This window comes from Vombatus ursinus, unplaced genomic scaffold (assembly GCF_900497805.2).
Source record: "Vombatus ursinus unplaced genomic scaffold, bare-nosed wombat genome assembly UNPS02014807.1, whole genome shotgun sequence".
Taxonomy (NCBI): domain Eukaryota; kingdom Metazoa; phylum Chordata; class Mammalia; order Diprotodontia; family Vombatidae; genus Vombatus; species Vombatus ursinus.
This window is the reverse complement of record NW_020954585.1, coordinates 19,240,684-19,261,420: the sequence shown is the minus strand read 5'-3', so window position 1 is coordinate 19,261,420 and position 20,737 is coordinate 19,240,684. Positions and strand designations below refer to the sequence as shown.

The 20,737-nt window shown below is 37.9% G+C and overlaps 1 protein-coding gene across 1 annotated transcript in view; it reads right to left on the bottom strand.

Moving 5' to 3' along the window:
• Positions 1-288: 288 nt before the first annotated feature.
• Positions 289-20,737, bottom strand: part of FBP1 (fructose-bisphosphatase 1) — a 37,235-nt gene continuing 16,786 nt past the window's right edge. Inside the window, exons 3-7 of the mRNA XM_027874808.1 lie at positions 11,763-11,855; positions 7,657-7,797; positions 4,511-4,648; positions 2,849-2,968; positions 289-854 (exon numbers count right to left, since the gene is read on the bottom strand). Coding sequence (XP_027730609.1) covers positions 663-854; positions 2,849-2,968; positions 4,511-4,648; positions 7,657-7,797; positions 11,763-11,855 — 684 coding nt within the window. The 3' untranslated portion in view covers positions 289-662. The remainder of the gene's footprint in view (positions 855-2,848; positions 2,969-4,510; positions 4,649-7,656; positions 7,798-11,762; positions 11,856-20,737) is intronic.

Sequence of the window (20,737 nt, the reverse complement as noted above, 5' to 3'; positions counted from 1 at the left end):
CATTTGATTGTATCTAAGTTGCATTTTTTTCTTTAAAACTTACATTAATTACAGCATCACTTTTAGATATGGTAATTTAAGATTAATAAATGTCATGCTTTTAAAATTTAATAATAAAAAATTCATAAAGAAAAATAAAAATTGAGTGACATCATGCTCTGTTTCTGTGATCCAGTTAAATATATTTATGGAAAACTTTCTCCTTCAATCAAGTGCCATAACAAACATGTACCACTATGTACCCTATAATTATAGGTACCTAGGAAGAAATCGAAATAGACACCATGGTCTTATGAACTGAAATTTATAAAGTGCTGGCAGATGTCCCAAACACAAATAACTATTAGATGTGAGAGGATAAAAGTATAAGATTCAATACAAATCAATGAAGCTTTTTTTTTTTTTAAGGAAGAACAATTTTATTTTCTCTTTTGCTCCCCTACTTCTCAAAAGATCTTTACCATTTGTGGCCCTATAGGAACTGCCTTTTGGGTAGGGTGCCCAAAGCACCATACAATATTTGGTATATCAAAAGGATTGTGGGAAATAAAAAAAGTGCTTTGGTCTTGGTCTGGCATGGCAGTTTATCTTTTCACAGAGTACACTATGATCTTTGGTCCTATTCTTTTTGGTATCTCAGCCTGTGTGGGAAGATGAGATCTTCACTTGGCTGCATGCTTCTTGTAAATCTCTAGGAATTCATTCACATCATCAGGGGACCCCAGAATCACTGGTGCTCTCTCATGGATGTCAGTGGGAACAATGTCCAGCACAGCTTTGCTTCCTGTGGTAGCCAGTCCCCCAGCCTTTTCCATGACAAAGGCCATTGGGTTACATTCATACAGGAGTCTCAGCTAGAAAATAAAAGACAAGAACAATTTGGGAATTTAGAGATGTAAACTTCTCATCTGACATAGGAGGAAATTGCAGTTTAAAGAGGATGATTTGTACAAAGTCATTTAGGTGGTAAAGCCACAGAATCAAGATTTGAACTTGGGTCCAAATCTAGTGTTCTTTGCACCATGACAAACTCCTCAGCCTAGCATTTAAAACCAGAGGCATTCTGAAGCCAGCTCACACTTGGAGAGAGCTGATTGTTAAATTTTCAGTGGAGTATTTACACCTTTGAAATCAGTAAACTACAAAATCAAGGCTTGATATATTGCTTTGTTTATTGTCCAGGCTTAAGAAAATGTTGGATAAAATCTATTGTGTCAAATTACAAAATCTTTACCCAGAATTATATAAAAATGCAAATAGTATATTGAATTTATTTGTAGAGCAAGAAAAAAATACCATGTCTTCCACAACCAGAATTTTGAACTCTTCCCACACTTTTGAAGTATAATATACCAACTAAAGTTGAATATCTGACAGAAAATCAGTTAGTGGCATAGGGACTCATTCTGTGAGTAGAGTAGAAAATAAATTTGTGAAATATGCAGCAATAAATCTCCAGAAAACATGAACAAAATGAAAATTAGAGAAGAACCTAAAGGATTGTCAAATATGATCTGTAGGAAGTTCAATACCTATGGAATTTGATTTGCAAACTATGAACTGTGCCATTCTTTCTTCCTACCTCTTTAGTGTGGAATGTTGCACAGATCACTATCGCTATCGTGATTTGTGGTAAATCTTTCTGACTGCCCAATATAATATTTTGAACATGCACATGGCTTTACAATTAAATCAATGTAGTTTGGAAACTTGACTAGTTTCAAAATATTCTGGAATGAAAGTTATTTTTAAGCTGAAAAAAAAAAGAAAATGTTGGAGAAATGATGGAGAAAATGTTAATCGTGCAGGTTAAGGTTGTTAAGACCATGGAGTCAAAGAAAAGTGGACGGTACTTTAAAAGGATAAACAATTTCTGTTACTCCACTTACAATAAGTGGTAGAACAATGTTTCTTAGACTATATAAGAAATCATATTCAATATCTGAGAAAAACCCAAACATGAGTCATGTAATATAGGTCAGTATAATCAGTAACTGCATGATATCTGAGAGACAAGTTTCACAACAGATCCATGCTTTCCTTGCAAAAGTGTTGCTGTTTCCCAAGAGCTAATAGGCTCATTAGGTGTCTATCTCTATAAATCATTTAAAAACAATCAAATAGGAAACAGAATAGTACAGAGGAGTCAAGAGGACCTGGGTTCAAGTCCTGCCTCTGACAAATAATTGCTGTGTGACCTCTGGCAACTTGCCATCAGTGTCCCCAGGCAATTCTCTAAGAGGATAAATTATAAACTCCTTGGTGATCTGCACTGGTAGGAGTTTTCCACACTGGGAATTCTGTACAGTGACAAAAATCACAAGATCATAGATATGGAAGAGATCTCCAGATGTCACTTACTTCATACTCTAGTCCCCACCCCAACTTCTGACTTTAAGTAGGTTGTTTAGTTGTTTCGCTTATATCTGACTCCCCAACTCCATTTGGGGTTTTCTTGGCAAAGATACTAGAGTGGTTTGCCATTTCCTTTTCCAGCTCATTTTACAGGTGAGGAAATTGAGGCAAACAGGGTTAAGTGACTTGCCCAGCATCACACAACTAATTAAGTGTCTAAGATAGAATTTGAACTCAGGTCTTTCTGGCTCCAGGCCCATCACTCCAGCCACTGTGCCACTTAGAAGCCTTTTCAAGTATAACTACCTTTAAACCAAAGAACATGCCCTAGTACTTCTCAGCAGTCTATTAGCAACTTTGGCAGGGGCTGGAGGAGTTGGGGGTTGGGGGGTGAGGTGGAGTTGGGAAAAGCACTCTTCCTCATACCTAACTTAAACTTCACTGTGGAATTGAGCCCATTTCCTTGGTCCGCTCTTCAAAGAGGAGTTCTTACCTTTCCTTTGGGGCTCTTTTTGTTGGCTGGATACAAAAAGATTCCTCCATACACCAATGTTCTGTGCACATCTGCCACCATGGAGCCCACATATCTTGCACCGTAAGGAGCTGTATTATCCTGCCAATTTCAAGATAATTAGTAATTAGGATTGAAAGCAGGGGGAAAAATAACAATAGTTCATATATACCTTCAAGCCTATAAAGAAGAGCTTTAAAAACAGATTTTGTTTTTCCTTCCAAACATGTTCACAGTCTCATTTTAAAAGGGGAAGGGGAAGGTGGAGGTGAAGGGGAAAAAGAAAGGGGAGGAATGGGGGAAGAGATTGTTAAGTGAAGCAACTTGGGATGGACGCCATCGAGAACAAATGATCCTGGAGGCTTTAATTCCACAATGGCCCATGTGAAATTATAACCCCTGAGTTCATAGGTCCCTGAACTGAAAGTGTTTTATGACCAATTAGCTCATTAATCTTGCAAGAGGTGGTTACTTTTATTATCCTGTTTCCCCTCACTTCTACCTCCTACCTCTCCCCTGGGCAAGAATTCTGATGGCAGTGCCAGGAACTGAACCTTTAGACTCTCAAGGGCCAGAACAACACATGTTGTTCTTTGGGTCGCCTTCTCCTTATTGCAATTTCACAACACAATCTTCTTCTGGTTAATTAATAAAAGTCACTCAATGAGTGGGGTTGGTTCTGTGAAGACTCAGAGTAGTTACTCCCCTTCCATTATCTGATATATATGTGTGTGTGTGTGTGTTTGCGTGCGCTCGCCTATACACATACACACACACACACACACACACACATCTCTCTCTGTGTTGTATGTATATATGTATATATACATATACACATACCTGTGTGTATATACATACATGCATTTATATGTGTATGTATATGTAAATCTATCTTTTTTTTTTTTTGCAAGGCAAATCAGGAAAGAACAGATATCTATAGTTTTTGTAACAGACCTAACATAAGGCAAATATCCTGTTCTGTTTTTGCCCTTATAAGCCCTTATCATCTTGAATAGCAGTTCTTAACCAGAGGTCTGTGAAGTTCTCCTTTTTAAAACATTTTGATAATTAGATTTCCATAAAATGTAATCCCATGTATTTTATTTTATGCATTTAAAAACATTCTTCAAAGGGATCCATAGGCTTCACTAGATTGCCTAAGGGATCCTAAAAGGATTAAGAGTCCCTGTCTTTGAATGATGCTTCCCCCACTCCCCATAACAAAGCCTTTTTTTAACATTTACTTTTTTTGTTTTTTCTCAATTACATGTAAACAAAAATTTTTAACATTCATTTTTTAAAATTTTGAGTTCCAAATTCTCTCACTCCCTCTCTTCCCTAACTCCTCCTTGAGAAGGAAGACAATTTTATATAGGTTATACATGCACAGTCATACAAAATATTTCCATATTAGCCATGTTGCAAGAGAAAATTGACCTCCCTGGGACCCATAACTTGGTAATTAATCTTGTTGAAGTAATCAAGGTTGGTTCTTGCCTAGCAGTAACATGGCTTATTACCATACTTGAAAGTTTTCTATCTTACACTCAACTGTCATAGCTGATCCCAATTGTGAGGTGTATTCTACCTGGGCAGTGTATTTTACTTGTGTGTATCACAGAGGTGGTACACATATATGCTTACCTGGGGAAATTTCTTCTTCTGGATATACTCTGTGATAGCAGGATCAAAGTCTCTGGCATAGCCCTCATTAAGACTGTAGATGTTACCTTTCTTTTTTATCTTCACATCCTTTTCCACCAAAATGAATTCCCCAATAGCCTTTAAAAAAAATGAATTGGGAAATCTTTCAATATTCAAATATAAGTGGATAGCCTGAAGTTACCATTCAGTCATGATGTGACATGACTCTAGAAACGATGCAAGGTATGTGGTACTCTAGGCAGGGTATTGCTTATGCGGTTAAGTACTTCAAAGGGGATTGGGGGAAAATATCATACATTACCATTTTGTGCTAGGAGAAGTACTAAGGCAAATTTTTCTTGTATAACAGATTTCTGCACTACTTTCATGGTAGAGCACAGTTGAAGATCTGCCCAGTCAGTTTTTAGCTTTCAACTGATACCAGGTACAAAAGACAACACATCCCCCCACCCTACCCTCACCCCACCATGTTTCACGCAGGTCACTTAACTATTGCCCCGCATGAAGAGCTGATCATCACTGGAAAGTCTGGGACATACCAAGCCACCCAACCCCATGTAAGCAGTGGGATACAGCACATAAAGATGGAAAAAGGGAGGTGTCTATGACAAACTAAACTGATATCTAGAAAATAAAAATCTCATAATGCAAAGCAGCCACATGAAGACAAGAAGTCATGCTTTCTGGATGCGGTAGGAACAGCTACTTATTCACTGAAACTATATACAGCATCTGCCATAACACCGGGTAGCAAGCTCCATCTCCATGATATCAAGGCAGAGATAACTGATGTCAAAGCCTTTTTGAATATAAAAGCAACAAGAAAATGCAAATTGTTGTTGCTATTGTTGTGACTTGCTTAAACATATATTTATATGCACAGATATTGTTTCCACCTATAGAATGTAAGTTACATGAGGGCAGGGACTGTTTGATTTTATTTTTGTATCCCCAAGGGCCTAGCTGAGTATATAGTAATAAATTCTTTTTTTTTCCTTGGTGAGGCAATTGGGTTTAAGTGACTTGCCCAGAGTCACACAACTAGTGAGTGTTATGTGTCTGAGAAAAGACTGGAACAAAGATCCCCCTGACTCCAGGCCAGTGCCCTATCTACTGTACCACCTAGCTGCCCCTGGTAAAAAACTCTTACTAAATGCTTATTCATTGATAAAAAGACTTTTATAATAATAAATATTTATTAAGTGTTTGAGGTATACAAAGTCCTATACTAAGTGCTAGGGGAAATACAAAGTTTAGATGACACAGTCCCTGCCCTCACAGCATGGGAATAAGTCACAGGCACTAATTTATTATTTATATTAGGATGATTTTAATCAGATTGAGTAACAGCAGCCAAAAAAACCCAAACAAACAAACAGTACTACATTAACTTTTAAAATCTTTTAAAATATGTAGTGGCTGTTAGGTTTCAGGAGGGCAAACGAAGAATCGAATATAGGAAAACTTACACCTTTAGATACCCTTTTGCAATCTGGAAAGAAGAATAGATTTATTTTTTTTTCTTCATCTGAAGTTACTCAAATATAATATAAACTCAGGAGTGGCTCTATTCTGAACTGCCCATCTATTTAATCTCAGTAAATCTCAAACTTGAAGGGTATGTGGTAAGCAATAAATTAAATAACAGAATTAACTACTTCAGAAACATGTGCTTTGGCCATGGGTTTAGTCCTTTACTAAAAGCAGGAATCCTGGTTCTGCCACAGTTTTTCTAAATGAATCTCAGTTATCTTGGTCTCCAATGGTAGTATCAATCTACTTTTATGTGTTATACCCCCACATTTTGAAGGGATATAAATTCAGTTCTGTAAAACAATATGGGGGCTCTGCTTGGGCCCAGAGAGCAGAGACAGGAGGAAGCTGCAAAGAGGAAGGTAGAGGCACCAAGTAAGGAAAAACTTTCCAAGAATCAGAAGTGGTCCTCTTTGCTGGAGGTCTTCAAAAGCTAGATATCCTCTTGGATATGTTATAGGAGGGATCATATGATCACAGATTTGGAGCTGGAAGGGAACTTGGAGCGCAGTGAGACCAACCCCATCATTCTTATCCAGCTAGGGTTTGGTCTAGGTTGCCTCTGACATCCTTAGCAAATTCTCAAATTCTGTGATTTAGTGGAAAATATGGTAAGCACACAATTGTATTCTTTTTATGATTCTTTCAAACCACTCTACCCTAGATGCTGTTTACCCCTCAAGTCCAGAATTATTAAATTCAGTATTTTTCAATTATTTACAGACCCTCAACAAAATGTACATCAATGCTATGCTTGCTGTTATTTCATTAATTCTATATGAGGGAATTTTGGTCAATGAAAATAGTTAATCAGTTTATATTTATTTGTTTTGTATATATGAAATTATGTCAGGAGAAAAGAAAATTTTTAAATTGTTTTTAAAAAGATTCACTAATTTATTTATTTTTAGTTTTCATCATTCACTTCCATAAGATTTTGAGTTCCAAATGGAGAAAAGAAATTTTTAGAAATAGTTTGTTTTGGTTGGGTTTTTTTCCTTACTAAATAACTGAATGTAAAACAATTTATCTACTAGGTTAAAGATCTATAAAGTAAAATTATAGCAGTGACAATTTTTCATGGTACCTTGGGAACCTCACATTCAACCTCTAAATTTTTGGAGAAACAGGCTATTAGCATTTGCCCTTGGTAATCTATAAATCCTGTTTTTCTCCACAAGCTGGGAAGGGAGATGTTCCCATGAATATTTTTCATTTCTTTTTGTTCTATACCAGCAAAACTTCCGATATTAACAGAAGGCACTGGGAGAAGCCCACAAGTTCACCTGCTTCCATTTGGAACTACAGGATGTGGCAGAAGTAATCTTTTGAAGAACGTGATGCAGAACCCAATGATATTAAAATCTAAAGAACTTTGAAGTGAAAAGATGACATCCTATTCCACAATGGGAATCCCTCTAACATGGTTCATGTAATGTTCTTCACTTTAAAAAAAATAGCATATAACTCTATTTCTTAGCACCCACCAACTCTTTTTTCTGCCTCAATTCTCCTAATCCTCTTTTAACCTTCCCACATCTGTCTGCTAACATGTTGCCATTTTTTGTTTAATCACCCTTAAGAATTCTTACCGGGTCCAGCATAAAGCAGTTGACTCCACATGCCATAGCCAACACTAACATTGTGGCACTGCCATAGAGTGCATACCCAGCAGCCACTAGATTCCTGCCAGGCTGCAAAGCATCCTTCTCAGAAGGCTCACCAGTTGAATTCTGGAATGCAAAAAAAAGCCAAAACAACTTTGTTTTTGGTCCTCCATTATTAACAGGATGCATGATGATACTATAGTCTTAATGTAATGAGACATCTCTCTTTAATAGCTTTACTTCATGCATTAGGTAATTTCCTGATTCTATTACTGCTGTAGCCTTCCCACCAGATGCCTAGTTTCCTGTATCTGGAACACTCTTTCCAAACAAGATCCTGCTCTAATTTTACTAATCAGATTTTCTCTTGTTTCTCCCTTACTGCTTCAAAATATAAGCACACACACTCTCTCTTTAGTTTATAGCTCCCTGAATATTCCAATTTTATTACTATCATCCAGATCTTCCACCATTCAACCTCATCTTTACTTAAACAAATTAACACAGGGTCAAGAGAAGTATGTCTGTTGGGGAAATCAAATATGTGGACCATATTACCAGGGGACAGAGCTTTGTATATAAAGGACTCCAGGAAGTCAATGAACTTGAATTTTCCCCTATCTTCATCATGTTATCAGTATTCCCAGAGGGATGGATATCATTCAGTTATCTCTTACTGATGCTTCTATGGAATGGGTAATCAAGGCAACAATTGCTAATTTCCACGTAGCAGGGACATATGCTCTGGTTCCTTGTTGAGGCACATGTACCTTACTGAGATGGTATAGGGAATTGCTTGTTGGTCCCCAATAACTAGGGCATCTCTAGAAATGATTGTCAATTGTGAGTTAGGAAGATAGGCTTTATTTAAGTTATAAGAGGCATAGGAGCAACTCTGCCCTTTTCTTTTGGACCTCTCTCCCATTATGCATGCTTTCTCTTCCTTGAATTTCTAGCAAGAAGCAAAAGGATCTTCTCTTCCTTCCACTACCCCTTCCAATGACAATGTTGGCTTACAGCACAAGTACATAGCATAGGAAGATGTGCTTAATTAAACAGGTCTGAGATTGAACCTTATGTCCCTGGCTGCTTTCTTTTGCTTCTTTCCTTCCCTAAGCACAGGTCAGCAACTAGTGATCCAGACAACTGGATGTTTATAGGATTGGGGTCTACCATATGAGTTCAAGAGTTCCTGAATTCTTGAGTCAGGTACTGGCTGACCAGTGGGAGATTTCCTTAACAGCATTCGTCTCAGAAGATTAAAAATGACCACCACTAGGATCACCATATAGTTGAAGGATGAAAGAAATCCAGACCCTGATTGGCCAGGAGATCAAGACATTGTAAGTTGTACAGACAGTTCAAGTCCAAGGTGAATATGAAATACCCGTTCTGCAGTCCCACAGAAGAGATAGAAATAGAGATAGGTAGGTAAATAATGGGCTGTGCTTCATGTATTTCTATATTATTGGCCTTTAAGTCTTTTGTATTTTATATGGTTTTTGTAATAAGGGAAATAAAATGACTGTCCCTATATGAAGTACACATCATATATTGACTATCTCATTTTTTTTTTGGTTAGGCAATGGGATTAAGTGACTTGCCCAAGGTCACACAGCTAGTAAGTGTTAAGTGTCTGAGGCTGGATTTGAACTCAGGTCCTCCTGACTCTAAAGTCAGAGCTCTATTCACTGTGCCACCTAGCTGCCCCTATCTCACTTTTTTAGAAAGGATCTTGTTGACCCAGTTTTGGGAAAACAGTAGACGTAAGCCATACTTAATCTTTGTTTTAGAAATTTCTATGGAGTTACTCCAGGCGAGGGAGGGAAAGAGAAGAGAGGAGAAAGGAGGAGGAAGGAGGAGGAAGAGGAGAAAGAAGAGAGACAGAGAAACCTGATTCTGATCTCTCCTTTTAGGGGTCAGGTCTTCATCTTGGTCCATGAGAGCTTAGAGGCCCAAATAGAAAGGGTCCCCGGTACTATATTTCTTTTGTCTTCACTATACACTGAATTTGTTCTTCACCAAGCTCTTTGATATATGATTCAATTCAACAAATATTTAAGCACCTACACTATGCTAGGCACTGGAGATACATCACTGAAAAACTTCATAATCTTTGCCCTCAAAGAGCTTATAATATAACAAGAATATAACTTGCACTGGAATAAGAAACCATACAAGGTAGATTGTGATAGTAAGAAATTCAAAGTATTCTGAGAAAATTTGAGGGAGATGTTACTTACACCAGAAGAAACCAGTGAAGGCTTTATGGAAGAAGTAATCCTGAAGGAAAAGAAGGTTTTCAACAAGAAGAGAAGAGGTTGAAGTACATTCTAGGTATAGAGGACACTTCCTATGTAAATGCATAGAGGTGGAAGAGTGAAGGATACAATCAGTAGCAGCAGCAGCAGCAGCAGATATAGCAATAGCAGTCCAGTTTGGTTGGTACATGGAAGGCGAGTACTGCAAAGGGAAGTAGCATAAGATAAAACTGGAAAGGTAGGTCAAACCAGATTGTGGAAAGTCCTAAATGGCTTGTGTTTCATCTTGTATAGGAAATAGGGAGTCAATCTTTTTTGAACAGGAGATTACCTCATGCTGGAGACCTGTAAGCTTTCAGTGTACCTGAAAGTGGTCTGATCCAGGGTAAAATCTGAGCACTGGCTTAGCACTGGTTTCTGCAAATTCCTGACCTGGATTTGGATCTGAGCAACACAATTGTGGGCATAGCCCTGGTTGGAGCTCCAGTACACTGCTGTTCGACTCAGACACTGCCAGACTTCCAGAAAGCATTGCGAGTTCAGAGTGACAGAAGTGTAAGCTCCCCTTTAGTCTGTCTGAACTTCCTGCCCTGGTTGTTCTGGGGCAGGCTTCAGGCTAGGCTAGGGATTGGATCTGAAACCCTCACTCCACCTCCGGAGGTCAGAATTACATAGCTGACACTTGCTTCTGAACTTTCTCCTTGCTCAGTACACAGCCTAGAGCCCAGTCCTTACCGTGGACTGCCACTCCTAAGGGTAGGTCTCCTTCTCAGGTCACACTAGATCTCTGACCCAGTGGTGGATAGTGGGCAATAGAACTACCAGCTGGCACCTGTTCCTGCTACCTGCACAAGGTTAGACAACTCTGAGCTGCATCTGAGACCTCTTCTTTCCCTGGTTCACAGTCAAAGGTAGATTTCTTTCAGTCCCCATACGGGAACATTCTGTGTGGCTGTCCCCAGTATCCACAGACCTCTCTGTCTTCCTCTTTTTGTTGACCTGGTCTGGAAAAATTACCCACTATGATGTTTTTCATAGATTTCCAAATTAGGACTCAGTCTGGTATATTTCTAGATTCGGAGTGGGGAATAGTTGATGAGGAGAGCTTGGCCATCCCATTATACTTCCATCTCATGCCTAGAGTAAACTGTACTTCCACCCATCCCCATTCTCCATCTCTTAACATTCCTCCCTTATTTTCTGGAAGAAGTGGCATTTTGAGCCTTGAAGTCTTCCCTGACTGCCCCCAACACCCCCTCCAACCCAAGCAAGCAATAGTTATCTCCTCTCATCAAATTCATGCATAGCATTTTTACTAGACTTTTCCTTTGTTCATATGACACTTTCTTGTATCACAGTTATTCACGTGCACATCTTTTCCCTCATCACATTTTAATTTCAAGAATAAAGTCTATGCTTTATCTGTATTCCAGGGCCAAAAATACTTAGTAGAGGACAAGTGTGTGTTGAATTGAATTAAGTTATACTCTGTACATATAAAGAAATAGATCTCTAATGATATTGATGAAGCTTTTTAGAGCTTCAATCACAAGAATAAAATACCTTCCACTCTCTTCTCACTAGTGTACATTGCCTGGCCAACTTAATGCATCTTCATGTGCAGAGTTGAAGGTCTGGGTAATATCCTGGCAATAATTTCAGAACTTGGGTAAAAGTACCTTTAAAATCATGCCATCCACAACATAGATTTTTTTGCTTCTGTAACAGTGGATAAGGTGATACTGAGTGAAGCCTAGTCATGAAAGCATGTGGTTCCCTAGGCTTGTATCTTCTGCTGATCTGAAAGAAAAATGAAGCATCACATTTTACCTTTCTGTAGATGCCAAAAATAGTTCCAATGGATGCAAGGCAGTCAATGTTAGAAGAACCATCCAGAGGATCAAAACAGACCACATATTTACCCTGAAAATAAAAGGAAAAAATGATCAGGTTTTGTTTTGAATATAAAGTGTTACAGTGAGTAGAGTCAGGGTGCTAGCCCCCAGATGATCCAAATGGTACCCTAGGAGAGGGGACAAAGTAAGGAAGTACCATTAAGGATAACACAAATTCACACACAATGGACAGGATTACTCCTTTTTTGGGAAGGGGGGCAGGGGTTACTCTGGGCCTTTTTTATTTTTCTTTTCTATCATTGTTAGAAAAGTGCTTTGTCATTTATTTATTTTTGACATTCATTTTTTAAAGTTTTGATTTCTAAATTCTCTCCCTCTCTCCAGCTCCTCCCCCAGCTATTGAGAAGGCAGGCAATATAATGTCAATTTTACAAGTGAAGTCGTGCAAAACATATTTCCATATTAGCAATGTTGCAATAAAAATAAAGAAATGGAAAAAAAAAGTATACTTCAATGTGCACTCAGAGTTATAAGTTCTCTCTCTGGAATTGGATACCATTTTTCATCATGAGTCCTTTGGAATTGTCTTGGACTATTGTATTGATTAGAGTAGATAAGTCTTCCATAATTGATCATTGTTATAATATTACTGTTATTGTATACAATGTTTTCCTGGTTCTGTTCACTTCACATCAGTGAAACCATCCTGCTCATCAGTTTTATTTTTCAATAGCACAGTAGTATTCCATCAAAATCATATACTCCACCTTATTCAGCCCATTCTCCAATTGACAGACATTCCCTCAATTTCCAATTATTTAGTTGGATGGGATTATTCCTAAAGGCAATGGGGTATTATGGACTCATCGTTGGCTTTGTAATATTCAAATCACAGCTCTGCCATTTCCTACTATTCACTGTGACCTTGGGCGAAGTCATTTCACCTCTTCTGTCCTCAGTTGGACCTCGGTTTTCTCAACTGTTAAATAAGGGGGTTGGACTAAGATCTAAGGCCCCCTTCTGACAGAAATGTTGTGATTCCTTAACCTGAGTTTAAATTCTGGTTCTGCTACATGCTACATGTATGTTTTCAGTAAGTCATATCCCAGGATATCAGTTTTCTCGTCCAAAAAATGAGGAATAAGACTAGGTATTCCTTGTAGCTCTAAAGTTGTAGAATAGGTGTGGGGAACCTTTGGCCTCAAGGCCACACGTGGCCCTGCAGCCCTCTGACTGAATCCAAACTTCACAGAGCAAATCCCCTTAATAAAAGGATTTGTTCTGTAAAACTTGGACTCAGTCAAAAGGCTGCACCCAGGGACCTAGAGGGCCACATGTGGCCCTGAAGCTGCAGGTTCCCACGCCTGTCCTAGAGTCTATAGCAGTGGTATAAGACTCAAACAGCTGCCACTAATCCATACATAAGAATCCCTGTGGCTGCACAATGACTTAAGTTTTAAAACATAATGTTATTTATGTCTTCATTGTATTTTTTTTTCTTTTTCCCAGCTAGGTAGGACAGTGGGCAGAGCATTGGCCATGGAGTCAGGGAGATCTGAGTTCAAATTTGGCCTCAGACATTTACTAGCTGTGTGACCCTGGGCAAGTCACTTAATCCCAATTGCCTACAAAACAAAAACAAAGTATTTCCCAAGTCCATCTTAATGTGGTTTGGGCTGTACTCTGAAGTGCTCTGGGAGTGCTGAGCCTGGGAGTACGGGACTACAGAATTAATTTTTTTTAATTTAATTTATATTTTCTGTTACATTTTAAGTTTTGAACTATCTCCCTCCCCTCCCCACACTAGAGAAGGCACAAATTTATAAATATATATAAAATGCATACTTCTGTTTATCAATTCTTAATAGGTCCTTTATAGTCGATTTGAGTATTTATAGTATTCAGAATAACTTAGTTGTTCACAATTATTCTTTAAACAATATTGCTATTACTGTAACCAACATTCTCTTTGTTCTGTTCACTTTACTTTTCATTATTTCTTTCCATGTTTTTCTAAAATCAGCTCATCATTTCTCACAGGACAGTAGTATTCCATCACAATCATATACTACAACTTTTGTTTAGCCATTCCCCAACTGATGGGCATCTCCTCAATTTCCAGTTCTTCTCCACCACAAAGAGAGTTGCTGTAGATATTTTAGGACATATGGGTTCTTTTCCTTTTTCCCTGATCACCTTGGGAAACAGACCTAATAGTGGTATTGCTGCATCAAAGGATATATAGAGTTTTATAACTATTTGGGCATAGTTCCAGGTTGTTCTCCAAAATGGTTGGATCAGTTCACAATTCCACCAACAGTGTAATTAATGTTCCAATTTTCCCACATCCCCTCCAACATTTGTCACTTTATCCTATCATTTTAGCTAGTTTGAAAGGTGTGAGATGATTTCTCAAAGTTGTTTTAATTTGCATTTCTCTAATCAATAGTGATTTAGAGCATCTTTTCATATGACTATAGTTTTGATTTCTTCACTGAAAAACTGCTTGTTTATATTCTTTGACCACTTATCAGCTGGGGAATGACTACAGAACTCTTCACAGAAGTGACCACGATAATGTAATGGGAAGTCACCATGAAAGACTTCAGCAAACAGCGACCACTGATGACTACAAAAGACTGATAAAGAAGCACATCTTTCCACCTCTTGGTAAAGATATTCAGAACCAGATGTACTCTCAGCTAGGGCTAGTATCTTCATTTATTTTGCTTGGTTTTACATATTTGATTTTACATATTTGTTATGGTGGAGAGGGCAGTGCTAGTGGCAGTGAAAGATATATTTTTTAAAAAGCTTCAATAAATATTTTAAAAGTTTAACATAGGAAAGGGAGGAAAGGTTTAGAAGGAGCAAAAAATAGAACAATTTGCTGCTACCTGGTTAAATATATATTTACACATAATTATTTAGTCTAAAGCCTGTATCTGTATCTATATAGTTATATATACATCTTTTCTTCCTAATCACATTACATATGTATGTATGTATGTATGTATGTATGTGTGTATGTGTATAGTGAGTGTCCCAAAAGTCTTAAAACTGCACTAAGACTTTTGGGACAACATACACACACACACTCTTTTTTTAAAATACTAAAGCACTGCACGTGGTAGAAATTCATAGTTCCCCTGTATGTCCCACTTTATGTCAAGACATTTTAAAAAATTGTTGATGACTGTTGAATTCACAATAAAATCGAGTTTTTTTTAATCTTCACAGAAACATAATATTTGTAAATATTCTGCCCCTGAGCTTCAGGTGCCTCTGAAAATATGAAGTAAAAACATCTGTCATCTGGAAAACAATAATGGTGACTGATGAGGAATATTTTAAAAGCAATAATAGATCATAAAAAGTGTTTCAGTGTGTCTTTAGTATTTACAAGGGGAGAAACAGTTCTACCTTCAGATAGCTGATCCTTGCCATTTAAAGGAAATATCCTCAGAGTAAAGGAAAATTACCAGGCTACTGCAGCTTCCTAGTCGAAGGCACAGAATCTTAGAATTCAGAGAGAATTTGTAAGCTATCTTTTGGTCAGCTCACACCTGAAAAAAGAACCCTGCATCTAAGTGGTCATTCAATCTTTGCCCGGAGGACTCGTTGTTGTGGTTGAGTCATTTCAGTAGGGTCTGATTCTGTGATACCATTTGGGGTTTTCTTGGCAAAGACGCTGGAGTGGTTTGCCATTTCCTTCTCCATCCCATTTTATAGATGAGGAAACTGAGGCAAACAGGGTTAAGTGACTTGCTCAGGGTCACACAGCTAGTATGTGTCTAAGGCCAGATTTGAACTCAGGAAGAGTAAGGGGAACCTTCACAGTCCATTCCATTTTTTTGCATCACTCTTATTCACAAGTTTTTCTTTTCAAGCCTTAATTTGCCATTTTGGAATTTCTTCCAATTGCTCCCAGCTCTGTCCTCAGGGACTTAGCAGAACAAATTTAGTAGAACATCCATAACATGGTTCTCCAAATACTTGAAGACTACTATCATCCCATGCCCACCCCACCCCCAAGTCTTCTCTAAACAACCTCAGGTCCTCATATGTCATAATCTTCAGGCATTGCTTGTCCTGGTTACTTACCAATGTTCTCATCAAACTGTGGGCCCCAGAACTGAACACAACAGTCTAGGTGTGGTCTGACAAGGGCAGAAGATGGCAGCAGTACTATCACTTCTCTAGTCCTGGACATTAATGCCTCTCTTAAAGCCGTTGAAGAACATTTTCATGTTTTTCATTTTTTTTTTAAACCTCAAAGATCCTTTTCAGATGAACTACTACCTAGACAGTTCTCACCCATCTTCTACTTACAAAGTCAGTTTTTTTTTTAACCCAAGTGTAAGACTTTACATTTGATCCTTATTTCATTAGATTTGCCAAATATTCTTGCCTGATGAGATATTTTTGGAACATGACCCTATCATCCAATGTAATAACTATCCCTTCCAGCTTTGTTTCATGTACAAATATGTGCCATCTACTTGATAATCCTTCCATCTGTGCCCTTATCCCAGTCATTAATAAAAAATGTCAATCAACATAAATTCAAACACAGATCCCTGGGACACTCCAATGGAAAATTCCTTCCGACTTCCTATCAAACTACTCAGGACAGTCTAAGTCTAGCCACTCAACCATTTCTGAATTCACCTAACAAATTCTCCTATCATCTAACTCAGATTTCTTGTGTCCACAAGAGAAAGACGGAAGGCTTTGTTCAATGCTCTGCTACTATCTATTTAGATAACACCTACAGCTTTCCTTTGAGCTACCTTTGAGTTATGAATGGAAATGAGGTTAAACTGGCCTGACTTGTTCTTGATAAAGCCACACTAGCTCATGATCACTGCTTCCTTTTTTTAGATGTTCACTAGTTTATTATAGAATTTTGCCTAGAACTCAATTTAAGTTCAATGCACTGATATGGTTTGCAGACTACATTCACTTCTTTTTGGGGCAGCTAGATGGAACAGTGAATAAAGCTCTGGGCCTAGAGTCTGAAAGACCTGAGTTCATATCCAGCCTCAGACACTTCCTATCTATGTAAACTGTTAGCCTCCGTTTCCTCAACTACAAAATGAGCTGGAGAAGGAATTGGCAAATCACTCCAATATCTCTGCCAAGAAAACCCCAAATGGGGTCTTGGAGGGTTGGACATGACTAAACAACAAAATCCAAGTCAATCCTGTAATAGCTGCCCAATTTACGATGATCCTTCAAACGATACTGCTTATCAATCACAGTAGCCAGTTCTTTCATTTCCCTAAGGTGTAGATCATCTGGGCCAGGTGACAAACTTATGAAGAAGAGTTAAATGTTTTACTATTCCTTCCTTCTTCCCTTGGGTATTAGTAATCTATTAGCCATGTTTGTTCTTTCCTATCTCAGCTTAAAACTGTATTAAGAATTTTGGGACACTCAGTATAACTGGCTTCCTTTATAATTCTATGTATTTTTATATTTGGAAGCATTATTCTGAGGCGAGGTCCATAGACTTCACCAGACTGCCAAAGGGATCCATGACACTAAAAAGATTAAGAAGTCCTGTGACATCTCCAAAAGTCTCATGATAGAAAATGCTATCTACATCCAGAGAAAGAACTATAGAGTTTGAATGCAAATCGAAGCATGCTATTTGCTCTTTTTTTCTCCTGTTTTGTTTTGTTTCTTCTTTTTTGTGGTTCCTCCTATTGGTTCTAATTTTTCCTTACAACATGACTAGTGTGAAAATATGTTTAATAGGAATGTATATGTAGAGCCTATATCAGATTGCACGCTGTCTTGGGGAAGGAGGAAGGGAGAGAGGGGGAGAAAATTTAAAACTCAAAATCTTATGGAAGTGAATGCTGAAAACTAAAAATAAATTAATTAAAAAGAAAAAAAAAGAAGTCCTGTGTCTAACCCCTCAATTTACAGATAAGGAAACTGACACCCAGGTTGGTTGTGACTTTCCCAGGGTCACACAGCTATGCTTACTTAGTAACTTAATCTCTAATTTCTTCTCTTGGGCAGGCTTATTCACCAGGAGAAAATACCCTATAAAAGTAATCCATTCCAGCCCATGGCCCAAGTATTAGTTCACTATTAAGAATTAATAAGCTGGCATTTATTCTAGTTTATAAATCAGCCTCTTATGAATTTGATTTCTGTTAACCAAGCTTCTATGGCTAGATGACTCCTGGGTAAATGAAACATTTTAGGTTTTTGAACCTGTGAAGTTGAGGACCAGACCCTAAACTGTATACCTTCCATAAGAGTAGCTTGAGAGGCAACATGGTGTAGTGGATAGAACACCAAGTGTGAAGTCAGGAATACCTGGTTTCAAAGGCCACCTTACTACTTAACCTCTCTGTTTCTTCTTCTTCTTCTGTGAAATGAGGGAATTGGACCCAGTGGTCTCTAATGTGTCTTTCATCTCTAAATCAACGTTCCAATGTGCCAGGTACATCTATCCCACGTGGGCTAGCCTCTAAAAGCAAGATGACTGTGTAGGAATATCTCAACAAGATATATCTTCAGGCTAGGAGAAATCATTGTGTGGTTCCAACATCCACTATAAAATACCTCCAAAGGTAAGCTAATGTAATGAAAACCAGTTTAACCTGATGAATCACTGGAAACAGTACTTGGTTGTGTGGTCATGTCATGAAACTCTGTATTGGCCAAGATTTCATGCTGTCACATAACTGCTTAAGGTTAAGAAAGGAGTGAAATTAGGAAGGAAGAACTGAAATGCTTTTTCATCAGGCTGTTGAGGAAGCTACATTCTAAGCCCAGTTCAAAGTCAAAAGACAGTAAAGACAAAAAGTAGAAGCAATATAGTACATAGAGACTGCCTGATGGATTAAGGAGTCATATAACATCTAGCCCTGTCATTGATATGTGAATTGTGGAATCTAAGTCTTTTTTTTATTTAATTTAAGAAAAAAATTTTTTTGTACCACTGGGAAAATGAACATCTTATTAGACTTACCCATGTTCCCATTGAACTTACAATTACAAGAATCTTTGATTGATAGGCCTTAACAACAAGACTGTTGCTGTTGTTCAGTTGTTTCAGTCAAGTCCAACTCTTTGTGACACAATTTAGGGTTTTCTTGGTAGAGATACTGGAGTGGCTTACCATTTCCCTCTCCAGCTCATTTTACAGATGAGGAAACTGAGGCAAACAGGGTTAAGGATTTGCCCAGGGTCACACAGCTAGTATGTATGAGGCCGGCCAGATTTGAACTCAGGTCTTCCTGACTCGAGGCCCAGTGATCTATCCACTGTGCCACCTAACTGCCCCTAAAGGGACATTAACAATCAACCATTATAATGAAGAAACAGGGGTTCAAGGGTCTCCTTCTTATGCATGAGGTCAGTCCTGATCCTCAGAGCTGCTTATACCCCACTCTTCCACCCCCAGCCGCAAAAAAAATCCTTGTATTTGCTTTGTGTATTTACTTCTAACTTAAAAATACTTCTCACAGAGACATTCAATATTATTGCTGAACCTTTAAATCTTGGATAGTGACTTTTAACTGCTATCTTGAGAGAGTTAACTGACATGACTAAAGAGAGACTCGTGAGATACTGTGGATTAAGATAATTTCTTTCCAGAGGAGTTTTAGATAGTTAACTACCACAAAGAAAGGGTCTATGAAAAACTAATGTTAACTGTCCACTTTGAGAGCTAATGTGAGTGTGAGGCATTGAGAAAGCTTTCCTGAGGAGACATAGAGAACTGACTGACTGTCATGGCAGACAGAGACAGAGAGAGAGACAGAGAGACTATAGTAATTAACTGTTATCCTTAAAAGAGTCTGGAGAAACATCACTAGAAAACTGAATTTAACCCTAATTCTGCAGAGAAGACATTATTTTGAAGTGACATTCTGAAGAGAATTTCTGAGAGACTTTACCTGAAAGAACTTAGTGTAATACCAGCTTCCATAGGTCTCACACAGAAACAGTGAATACAGTTACTGTATCTTTAAAGTGCAATGGAATTTTGAAGTGACAATTTAGGTCATTCTATGAGGAATCAGGGAGGAGGTTGAGAGCTTAATTAAAATTGAATCACAACTGTAATGACTGAAAAGACAAAGAAAAACATTTTAAGAGAACTTGTTTCCTGAAGAATTGAGTTTAACCTTTATCTTCTAAGAAAACACAAAGAGAATTCTAAGTGTCAGGTGTTTGGTCTGAGGCCAGATTTGAGCTGACTTCAGGGCTGGTGCTCTATCCACTGCACCACCTAGCTGCCCCAAAGATAATTCTTGAAAAGAGACTTTAATTGGTATCCAGAGAGAACTTAATGCTGGGACTCTGTTTTTAGAATTCAGGAGAACTCAATAGTTATAGTGATAGCTAAAAATGAATTTGGCTGTGACCTTTCTCACAGCTAATACATTGTAAATAATTATTTCCATTCTGTTGTTTGCTCCATTGTTGATAAATGATATAGGCAATAACTTGTTTGTTTAAGCCTAGGATATTAAGTCTGAAATATATAGAAAGATGACCAAGCATTTATTGAAAGAGGTCTTTCTAGTTTTATTAAGTAACATTATTTATTTAATCACCTTGGGGGCTCAGAGCTAATTAATTTATAAGAACTGTTGCAATTTTAGTAAATATACCTCCTCAGATTATCTTAAAGCCCAAGATGAGAATTAACAAGAAAAATGAGTTTGTAGTCAGTATTGCCCTACCCATCTAGACACAAATGGAATATTGCCCTACACACAAATAGGGTCAATCCTAAATCCCAGCTACATTGAATGTAGTTCCAGTTTATACACACGCACACACATATACACGTATATGTATGTATATGTGTATATACAGATATACATATATACACTCCATGCATGTGTGTACACACACATGTATATATACCTATGTGTGTACACACATACATAGGTATATATAATTATATATATA